Below are 12,121 nucleotides of genomic sequence, written 5' to 3'. Positions count from 1 at the left end.
AATCAAAGTAGATGTGATGAGAGAGATTATCGTACAGGCAGGGTTTATACTTTTGCCAAAAGGTTTGACTACCTAATTAAGAAGAGTTCCTCTACCAAAACTAGTGGCAGCACCCCGCAGGTCAGTGATACTGACGCATCTTCACTAATATCTAGTAGTGAAAATGAGGATACTCCCGAAGTGGTCCCGGTAAATGAGAATCATTTTTTAGAGGAAGTACAGAGATTGAGGAGGGGCAATCGGGACTCAGAGATGAGGAATCGCGATTTAAGTACAAAAAGACAAGGAGAGGGAGCAGGGGTAGGAGATCCAGATGCAAGAAAAAGGAGCCTAAGGTCTTGGAAACAATGATGAGTAGGGATGAATCCAATGCATGTGATATTGGGGTGATCAATTTATCTGCTTGTGTATTGTCTGTTGATATGATTTCCGTACTCAAGAAAGGTTTAAATTTTTGTCCAGTAACAAAACATGATTGGTGTATGACGAAAATAGATCTTTATAAATTTGTTAGAAATCTTAAGTTGAAAAAGTTTTTTGCAAATGTGCCAGACAAGGAGAAACAACAAGCAAATAAAATACTGAGTGATGTATCGATTCAAGAATTGAGAGACACGCAACTTCTTTTATCATTAACTGAAAAAGAGGATGATCCTGTAACGATGTTGAGATTATTGGAAGATCTAGAGATTGAGAGATTTCAGAGTGAGAGTAGTGGACTCAGAATAAAGTCCAAGTGGACACCTCAACTTATACCTGGCAATACTATTGATGTGTTCTTTAAGATGGTCAGTGCAGATATAGATAAAGAAATCGATATGTCTCGTGCCAAGAGTATTGAGAGACGACAAGACAATTTAACTCATGGTGAAAGGGAGGCCTTGAAAGAACTCATCAATAACAAGTCTATAACAATACGTAGTGCGGACAAAGGAGGTAACGTAGTGGTTTTAAATACAAAGGATTATAACGATGAGGTCTACTCTCAACTCAATGATACAGAATTTTACGAGAGACTAGTCTCTAATCCAATGAATGATTTGATTGCCAAGATTAATAATGAAATCAAAGCTTGGTATGAACAATCACTTCTTGAACATGATGAATTTCTATACTTAACCTTGAATACACCAAGATCACCTTGTTTGTACACTCTTCCCAAGGTCCACAAGTGCCGGGACAAACCGCCGGGTCGGCCTATTGTTTCCGGCATAGGTGGACCTACGGAACATCTTTCTGAGTTTATTGACTGTTTTCTCAGACAATATGTTTACAATCTGCCATCCTTTATTGAGGATACCAAGCATGTGTTAAATATGTTGGAAGACATTGTATGGGAGGATGGTATGATATTAGTAACTTTAGACGTGGTATCTTTGTATACTATCATTGACCACTCTCTTGGCTTACGTGGTTTGGATCATTTCCTTAGCCAAAGAGCAGCTGAATTGTACGATCACACCCAAATGATTTTGCGAATGACTGAGTTGGTATTGAAGAACAATGTTTTTTTATTTGATGGACACTGGTTCAGGCAGCGCCTTGGTACAGCCATGGGTTCACGATTTGCTCCGTCTTTCGCCAACCTATTTATGGGTTGGTTCGAGGCGGAGCGAATCTGGGGCCAAGATGGGAGTGAGGGGATACAGCATATCCACTATTGGGGTCGATTTATAGACGACTGCCTGTTAATCTGGACAGGTTCAGTGGAGAGACTGAAGGGTTTCTTTGATTATTTGAACGACAATGTATATAATTTGAGATTTACTACGGCTTATGACAGTCAGTGTATTACTTTTTTGGATGTGGAGCTGTTCATAGAAGGAGACAAGATTAAGAGTAGGATGTACAGGAAGCCAACTAGCTGTAATGCGATTCTGCATGCTGAGAGTTGCCACCCCAGCAGTCAGAAGAATGCCATACCTTATGGTGAACTGATCAGGGCTCGACGTAATTGTGCTCTTGATTTGGATTTTGACAGGAATTTATCAGATATGACAGAGATTTTTGAATCGTGAATATAAACAGGATGTAATTAAGACTGCAGTATCCAGAGTAAAGAAAGTCAAAAGGAAATCTACACTAATTAGACAAAGTAAAGAATCAAGAGCAAAAGATCAGAAGGTCAGACTAATAACTAACTATGGTCTAGGTAGCTCTAGACTTTTCTCTATTCTTAATAAACACTGGCACCTTCTATTTATGGATCAGGACCTGAGACCATATATTTATGAAAGACCAAGTCTGACCTTCAAGAGGGGAAATACTCTGAGGAATATGTTAAGTCCCAGCTACCCTGACAAATTGAACAAAACTGATTGGCTAAACAGCTTCAAAGGTTTTTATAAATGTGGGAGATGTGTTTCATGCAGATGGGCAAAAAAGAAAGTTCAGAAATTTAACTATAATGACTCGGGTGATTACACGATTGGAATGTTTATCAATTGTGATACTACATTCGTGGTTTATGTTATTACTTGCACTTGCGGGAAGATATATGTGGGGAGTACGATCAGGAGGCTGAGAGATCGAATGGCTGAGCACTTCAGAGCCCTAAAAAATGGAGATACACGCTATCCGATCGCATCTCACATAGTACAGAATTATGACAATCGAGATCAACACAACTTTTCATATCATGGAATTGATCACATCAAGCCTGATCCCCGTGGGGGTAACAGACTTCTAACACTGAGAAGAAGGGAGGTTCTATGGCTGATCAAATTGAAAGCCGTGGAATGCGGGCTCAATGTCGATCATGAATTTGAGTTTTATCTGGGACAGTAGGTATATGTATATGTCAGATAGGGCTGAAATAACAACTAGTTATCAATTTTTATATACTTTTGATAATACTGATATATGAGTACCATGATCCCCACTTATAACACTTTCCGCAATCATCTTGGTCACCAACAGAATGATGTAGCAATACTTTAATTATCTTGTCTCATTATAATAACAGCTCGGGTTAAGAGATGATTTACATTTGATCACTTGTGAAGATTTATCATATGCTGTGAAAATATGATGATGCATATAGCTTTTACCTATTACTACTCTGTACTACCTCTCCGAGTCTTTTTCTTCGTTGTGTGAATTGTTTGCTTAACAACTGTATGAGGAATGGGTGGCTGAGGGTACTGCGGATGCCCGGGATACACGAACAATGGGCTGCATCGTTTCATATTTTGGATTTATGATTTGGAATACAACTGGGACTTATGATTTGTGATACAACTGAAGAAATTGGATATTAAATGGACTGGTGAAAACCATAAAAGACTCTTGTGATACTGAACGAGTGCTCGGATGGACAATTTACAGCTAACTTAATAGTATAATGGTGAGAATTTACAGAGCAAAGTAACCGTGCGTGGCCACCATTGATGCTTGATGCACCATTTGGCTTGTGATTATAAAAACAAAAATCACACAAAGCAGAACTTCCTCACGTAATAGTAAGCTAGACACACTTTTGACGCATTCTTTCACATCCTGATACTTAAGGGTCGTTGGTTCTGGGCTTTGATGCTCTTGTAAGTACCTATGCTGGCGGCAATTCCTAATTTTTCTGCGCATGATGTCTCCGCTGAAATGGGAATTACTATTGTAAGAGTTGTTGATGGGAGAGAAGTCCACACATCCAAGGCAATTGTTCCTAGAGGTAAGATTAGTTGGAGTGCCACAAGTGTGTTGGACCTTAGCAAAAGTTCATTTGAGTGCCTTATTGTCCTGAATGTATTTGCAATTAGGGGACAGGAGAGAGTAGAGGGAAAGAGTGTGGACTAGCGAACATGAGACTTCATTATGGATTGTTCCCCATCAATTTGATGTTTACCCTTTGCTGTCTTCTGTTGCTTTCCTAGGTTTGGAGGTACCTTCCTAAGGAAAGAGGTTGATTGTTTTTGTGTCAATACCACAAAAAAGTATTTCTTTAATGGAACTCTCTACAACATCTTCCCCTCAAATGCAAGTCTCATAGGAACTGAGGTTGCACACAGCCCAATCAGCGCTCAATTCTTTCGGCCTAAGGACTGCAAAGAAAGGTAATGTCTCGAGTGATATCGAATGTAGATGCCTCATTCCTGTTCTGTGGTTTCCTATTCGACAATGGAAAGTCATTTTTAAATGTTTGATACCTGACCTGACGATGCTCAGATATCGAAACAAGTATCTTAAAAATAGGATTATGTAATTGTAGTCGTTACCACAAAAGAGAGGTGGAGATGGAAGGCAAACCTACATTCCTTCAAATCAAGACTCGCAAAACACAAAAAGGTAGAATGCCGGTAGGAACAAAAATGGTAAAGAAACCCCGGATTGGGTCAGTCAACTCCTACTGTATAGAGCGTGGGACCATTTAGAGTGTGGAGGCCATTCTTAATGGAAGAGGATGCCTCACACACATAAGTGTCATGCTTCATCATCGGCATCCTCTCCCCACCCTGGAAAAGTGGTATTACCATGGCTGACTCAACCTCCATGAAGGCTTGGCGGTTGGAGGGAGTTCTTACATAAAACTACTGGACCGGAATGGGATCCAGACAAACTAAAAATATCTTGGGGTTCTCGGTTATCACCTTTATTTATGAAGACTCTAGGTAAAATAAAAACACTTCACTTGATGGACATTACAGAGTACAATTACTCAGGCCTGTCTCTAATTTGCCAACATGTTTCTGCCCTCAATGAATAGCCTAATAGGTCTTGGGAATTCTTCAGGGCTAGTGGATCCCTATAGTGTTAACCTAAGTGTCAAGTGGACTCTTGTTGGTGCAGCACCCACTCAGTAAACCCAGGTGAGCTTCTAATTTCCTGGTTTTCGTTGCTCACCCTAGGCTTTAGGGGATACCGGTAGGCTGGTAAGGGAGGGGGTGGTACCCTTTATTGTCAAACGTTAATCGAAAGAATCAACACTCGTTTGAACCTAACATATTCCACTCCGTGCTGCTGGTATCCTTATGTAATTGTGGTAACTACAATAAACAATGGGAGTTCAGGCTGAATCCTCATTCCTTAAGTATGAATTCTGACAATGGGTTGAATAATTTTGGAATTGTGGTGGCCCCAGCTTTTAATCTATAGTTTAAGGCTGAACCTACAATATTTGGTTAAATATGATTATGCTCTGGTACTCTGCACTAGCCACAAACCAGTTTGGCATATGAGCTTATTTCTTAGCTAACGCTTCCTGAGGTAGCACTTGACGAGGAAACGAAGGTCTGGCCAGTCTGACTTACTCACACTGGCCACTGCAGAGATAGCCACAGGGGTATAGTTGCAGTGTGATTTGTGAAACCATCGTTTGTAGGTCGAGCCTTGGCAGCTCATGGGCTGCTCTGCAAGGCATGCTGTATTTGGTATTTGGGCTATCTAGGATTTTGGACACGCCCACCGCTTTTGGTTGGTTAGTTGGGCTGCTTTTTAAAATTGCTCATCTTTGGTTGGTTAATGTGCATCTGTCCTACCTTTCAGTTCATGGTTCCCTCCCACCGGACATTATCAGTTGATTCTTTTGGTTGGCCAGCTCAGGCCATCTCTTGACTCCTCGCTGGCACCCCTTCATGGCAAATACAGAGTCCATACATGTCGTTATCTGGAAAGGGATCATTTAGACCCTTTTCACTGGCTTGCTAAAGTAGTCTTGGGATCATGGGAGGTAAGATCAAGAGTTATCAAGTATTTGCAATGCAATAGGTCTCACATTACTGAACGTTTAACCAATTGGCTTTGCAAATAATAATGCAGTGCCAAAATCGCAAACTTTCAGTAATGCGAAACCTATTACATAGCAAATGCCTGTTTATGAGGAGACAGCCAGTCCTCCACAGCCATGGCCTACTCAACCTCCTGTGCCCTGCTTATTAAACGCACATTTCAAGTCCGTCACTATTTGTTGCATTTATTGTGCCAAACAAAAAATGACTCCGTACACACATCTATCACTCTGTGCTGAAAAATTGATGAAGTTGTGCTGAAATCCATTTCTTCTCTGAACAGTGCCGATGGAGATCATCTTAATGGTATTTCTTTGTTTTCTGAATTATGATTTTCCTTGTATTTGTTTTTGGTAATCTCTGTCCTTTGCCTCACAGACTGTCTCCTACTGGTCCACAGTTTGTGACACATTTTCTCTCACGATTTCTGCAGTTTGTCCATTATCATTTTTCACCCTCAAAAGACGAGGACAAAATGTTCTTGCGTGTTGTATTTGCTGTTCTTCATCATAAACACCATCAAAGAGCTTGCACTTCTACATAAAAAGCCATACATCAGCAATGTATATCACCAAGAACACTTACTTAAGGGCTACTTCCTGCCCTTTCAAAAAATCCTAATAGGAATGCAAATTGGACAATGTAACCAATCATGAACTGCCATATACTTGATTACAACCCATCCAAGCAATGGCAGAACATGAAAAACACATGAAAACCAGTGGATGAAGTGGGCTGACCTAAAGTCCCACTCTTTTTATTTGTTTTAGTTCTTACTTTTTAAGATTTGCTAAAATGAGGTCATTGTAAACTAAAGCTGTCTCTAGCCAGACCTAAAATGCATACATTTGTCTTCTCTTCTTTCTCCTCTCAGATGTGCAGGTACACTCTGCTTGCCTTATGGAAATGGGGTATCAAGTTTGGCAGTATTCAGCAGCGATGGTCCATACATTTACAATGCCAGTGTTAGCCTGATGGCGAGCTCCGTGCAAGTTGGAACAGACTTCACAATGGAAGTGTCGGGGTGCTTGGCAAGTTCATCTGAAAAGACATTCGGTAAGAATTGCTTTTAACAAGAGCTGAATACTAGCATTTGGTAGTGAAGCACTTGCATCGAGTAGGCTACCTGCCTAAAGAGAATGAATTGTTTGGCCTGGAAAGCTTGAAAGAACAGAATATTTCAAACACCAGCGCTATCACATCTCGTATTCTGGTGGGCTAGGTACCGATCTGTGGTAAAGATCTCCATAACAAATACCTATTGGAAAACTTACTCTTTGAGCTTGCAAAGGTGCTTAATTCCAATTTGGGACCTATCACCGCTCTAGAATGATAAAGTAGAATAAAGACTCCTTAATTCGGAATAGTAATCATGGAGGTCCTCTCTTGCAAGCAATTGCTACAGCACATGAATTGTATCCTAGCCTCCTTATATACAGTCTTCTGGTAAATGGTATTGATTCAGTGCAACACCTAATCAGGGATCATTACTCAATAACATCACATAACATTGGCCCATACACATTCACCCAAATCCCTAATGCGCATGGGGTCAAGTTTTAATGACGTTGTTAAGTTGTTTTCTTTATACAGGCTCATATCTGACACTTCTAAATACATAACTTGAACCTGCATATCAACTCTCTTTCCTCTGGTTGATGGACATGGACCATTAGTTGAGAAGTTGATGGTAATAATAGAACTATCTATCCAGTTGGCTAAATAATCACAGACTCTCTATAAGATTAATAAAGTTTATCCCAAATAAATGTGAATAATTAATGCTCATCGCATACAGGTTACAAAGCAAACAAGAGGGAGAGAAAAACATCAGCAAACCGTGTCATACTCCTCATGAAATAAACGATATGCATATGAAGGAGTGGATAGATGGAGAGACATAAGTTTCAGCATAATAATGTGAAACGATATTCATATGACAGAGGGGATAGATGAAGAGACCTACGTTTCAGAAACAAAAATACATTTGCAAATGATTATGCAAAGTATGAGTCAGAAGGATAATACTAACCCAAAGATCAGTGAAATACCACCCCCCCTGGTCAAGGAGGTCGTGTGGGTCCCCTGAAATTGAGTCAGGGAACAAAGATTTCAGAAATCCGCAACGGGACAGGAACAGCTTGGCCTCTCTGCTGCCTCCTCTCCCTAAACCATACCCCCAAAGGCACCCCAGTTATACCTTAAAACCTACATGTCCAACCCACAATATTTGAAACAGTTTATAGAACTCGATTTTTCATTGGATGGTCCGAGGGGTGGCTCATCACACCACCATGACCACATTCATGATTCTATAGCCTCTTATTCATTTGGACGTTCCCATCACGTAATTCATGACTAAGGAATGCAAATACAAGTGTTCATATTATATTAACATTTTCATAGTTCTCATGTGTCCCCTTTCTGCTGTGTCTGTGGAAGAAGTATATACCCTGACTTTGGGTCCCACTGCCAGTCTCGTTTCTTGTCAGGCAAACAATGTCTTTCTTAGCTGATCGGCTTGGGACCTTTGCACCTCTTCTGTCGTGCTCAGCCTTTTCTGTCTATTTTCTTTATTATTTCATGTTTTTCTCTCCAGCTTAACTAATATGTCAACTTTAGGCATTTCAGGCCCGTTCATCTCACTATGACGAACAAAACGCAGGCATTTATTAATTACATGAAATGCACTTTTCACTGTTTACCACCCACCTTTGCACTATCCCATGTTAATGTTTTTCTTAGCAAAGCTTTAAGTAAAAGTGGCATTATTTATTATTAATTTTAAAGCAAGATGCGAAATGTGGCCTAGTCATGCATTATTTCTTGTTTCGTTCGAAACGTAATGTAAAATGCAGCTTAGTTCTTTCATGCATTAGTTCACATTAGTGCACGCATGCGCAAAGCGGTTTCCCCACATATTTGTGTTTTTGGTTGTTAATTACCACTGCACACTGTTAGTAAATATTACGGGGGTGTTAATTCGAGCAGGTTTTTATTTTTTGCAAAAGCCTACTCCATCAGTATTCTGGTGGCCGTTTAGAAATATCCATACTTAAATCGCCTACCTGCTGAGACTGTTGGTCAGGCTTTTGCCATCAAAGAGGAACTAAGCAGCCCTAACTGAGGTGAGAGTTCTGCTGCCGTCAGAAGCCATGGGTAAGGGGCACCTCTGGTGGTGTTTCACCTCTCAGTGGTCTTTGACACTATTGATTAGCCTGTTCTGGTTCAGAAAATCTGATAGGTTGTGGCTGTCTCAGAACACACCTCAAAGTGGTTTTGCTCATGTTTAAAAGGAAAATAGGAATAGAAATGAAGAGACAAAGTTTTGTATGTGCAGCCACTGTGATTCTGGGGAACATTCATTCTGTCCTTATTTTTCATTTGATATCAATGAAGAGTTTGCTTGACATACTGGAAGAGAGAGGGATGGGCTACTCTTTAGGCAAATTAATACTGGACTCTAGTGCATCCCGGTGGAGTCAATTCAGCATTTAATCTTTCTGAGATTATTCATGTCAGTCATGCTTGTGCCCACCCACAGTTTCTGTGCCTGCTCTCCTTTGCCTGGAATCGTAACACACACCTGTCTCACATGCAGCTTTCTCGTTCAGCTGCGGCGTTTACGTTCTTCAGCAAACTTGTTCGGCATGTACTGGCTGCACGTGCTCCAGCTGCTGCTGAATTTACCCGCTCTCTTTATTTTCCTCTGCGTTGTTCAGATCTTGTTTGGCTTTCCATTGTTGAGGAGATATAAGGGAGCCCAAGGGGCACTTCCAAGGGCAAAGGCCACAGCGGACTCGCAGGGAGACCTTAATGTTCGGAAAGTACCAGGCTCTGCACTGCCTGGGTAGTGCCTTTTGGAGGCCTGTAGTCCGCTCAGCCCAAGGGAGCTGTGTCCAAGCCCTGCCCACACTTGTCACTGTTCCCGCTCTGGCAGCTGGGCCGGATGTATGACGTTACAACGCATACTTTTACAACGCCTACCTTTACATCGCAAGTTTTACAACGCATACCATTACAACACATAGTGCTTTGGGGCACTGGATAGTGAATAGTTTAATTTACTATTCCAACTCCAGTCCCCGTGGATAGTAGGGAAGGTGTTGGATAGTACATTAAACCTATTCCCTATCCTAGAGCGCCCCCCAGCGCAATGCGTTGTAATGGTTTGCGTTGTAAAGGCACTGCGTGGTAAAAGTTGCGTTGTCAAGGATGTTTCCCAGCTGGGCCGCCTGGGACATGTGCGCCGCAGGGCGGTTTATGGGGGCTTTTGCCTATGGGGCCAATTTCTGCAGCCTAGAGAGCTCGAGCCAAAGACCATTAACATACCGATATAAGCTTGACTGGATTGTTTGGAATCGAGATGGGGGTCACGTACATTATGGCCCTATAAAGGACACAAACACAGCAACAACCCAAAAATATTCATGTTTCGACTGTGGGTGAAACCGGCGACCTGGTAAAGAAAGGCAATATTTTCCTTGGCTTCTTTTTTTTCTTTATCTTCTTTGGCTTCTGGTTCATTCCTCTATTAAGTATGACCTGCACAAAAACTTCAACAATTCTAAAGCCATTACGGCAAAAAAAGATTCACTAGGAGAAAGGCTTTCCTCAACTTAGATAATGTGGGAGGGCGTGCTGGCCCAGTCAAAGACTACCTCATTACTTTCTTTTTTCATTTGCATCAGCTATGTGCGATTTGCCTCCATAGACATAAGGAGAGGCCACAAAGGAAACCAGGCCAGCTGATAGCACTCTAGAGTCCTCATAGCTTACGCTAGAAACAGGGCACCATGAGGACAAAGACACGGATAGGCAGATAGCCTGCCAAACTAATTCAATAGCCGTATGGGCCACAGAGCATGCACCACTGACTTATCTCTTATTGAGTTGTATCCAACGGGACAGCAGAAAAAACGGTACCCATAGAGTCCATGTTATGTCCTGGAGGAGATGGGCAAAAATGTTCTTTGGTTCCAACTATGAGGGAGACATGCAATCAATACTAAGTAGCCACAATTGGCCAAGAGTTCATGCCACGATCCGCAAGAATAACACAACCCCCTGTCACAGGGGATACCTCTTTACTGGGCTTCTTGCGTGACACAGGCCACCATTTTTGGGACAGCAACGTCCTCCATGATTATAACCTTTCTGGCTGTCCGCTCTCATGATCCAATGTCCTGTTCTACTAACAATAATAAAACCACTACACGAGCGGCAGCTCCAATTTAGCCCCCCCCACATGACTTTCGATGGCACACTGTTGGCCTTCTGTTCCTTCCGGAAGACCACCAAGACAGCATTGAATTGCCAATCTGACAAACCGGAGATACAGGTCGAGTTGCTCCAAACTACAGCCACCTTCATTGCCTCAATCAACAGCAGATTGGCCAGTTTAAGCTGAAGTATTACAGCTACATTAGCTGATTCAAAATCTACATTACCATCATGCAATTGTTGCCTCATTATTGACAAGCTGGAAGGACTACCAACACTTATTGATGCCTTGGTGGAAAACCTGAGAAGTCTTAGCTCTCGGTCACTATTACATTTAGACAGTAGAATCTTTACTAGGGCCAGAGAGAAGTTGCCCTCTGGCCCATCTGTCCATAGGGACTTTTCTCTATTCATCAAACTCAGACCCAGGGTCAACAGCTGAGTGAGGCTTGGTGCTGACTGGCATCAACCCTCCACCAAGGTTCAACAATCCAGGGGTAGCAATGAGATTACATCATCTCAGAAGTATGCTAATGTCTTAATCTCACACTAACTGTCAAACTCTCTCCCTGCTTTCTGGAACCCTACAGGTCTATCTAAAATATTGGAAGATGCAGACTTGCACATTTCTCCCACAGAATATTGTCTGTAGTTAAGCAACGTGGCTTTGTGAGCCGCCAGCCTTTCCCAGGTATGACACTTTTTATATAAATGCTATTAAAGGTAATCGTGGGTCCAGGGCAAACAGTGGACCATGTGTCTTTATCTTGAACATACTGGACTGCAATTCCATCAACATTGACATGGTAACAATTATATTATGGTACTTTGAATTACCTTAAAAGAGGGCAGGAGGTCTATTGTTTCCCTGGTCTTTGGTAATGAATATTTGTATCCTGAAGCTAAGCTTAAAGATGTGTCTATTAAACAATTGCTGGCAATCTTAAGCAAGCACGCCTCAGAATCTCCTAATACGTGTACTTTACGAACGGGTGATTTTAAACCTTGCACATGATTTATCTGAGGATTCATCAGTTGGTTAGATTCATCAAATTTGGGCCGAACCCTGGTTATACCCACCTGCTCAATAAGTGACCTGATGGGTGGTAAGTTCAACTGGATGCTGCAGGCTTACAATGAATGAATAATTGAAAATAGTTTTACAGAGCGCGCAATAC

At 41.6% G+C, this 12,121-nt stretch overlaps 1 protein-coding gene across 1 annotated transcript in view; it reads left to right on the top strand.

Annotated features, from left to right (window-relative positions):
* The window catches only part of PKD1L1 (polycystin 1 like 1, transient receptor potential channel interacting), a 1,793,388-nt gene that overhangs the window by 154,595 nt on the left and 1,626,672 nt on the right, over positions 1 to 12,121 (top strand). The window contains exons 3-4 of the mRNA XM_078688182.1: positions 3,870 to 4,049; positions 6,595 to 6,776. Coding sequence (XP_078544308.1) covers positions 3,870 to 4,049; positions 6,595 to 6,776 — 362 coding nt within the window. The remainder of the gene's footprint in view (positions 1 to 3,869; positions 4,050 to 6,594; positions 6,777 to 12,121) is intronic.

The sequence above is a fragment of the Lissotriton helveticus genome, chromosome 4_1 (assembly GCF_964261635.1).
Source record: "Lissotriton helveticus chromosome 4_1, aLisHel1.1, whole genome shotgun sequence".
Classification (NCBI taxonomy): domain Eukaryota; kingdom Metazoa; phylum Chordata; class Amphibia; order Caudata; family Salamandridae; genus Lissotriton; species Lissotriton helveticus.
The sequence above is the reverse complement of the archived record's forward strand: the minus strand, read 5'-3'. Positions and strand labels throughout refer to the sequence as shown.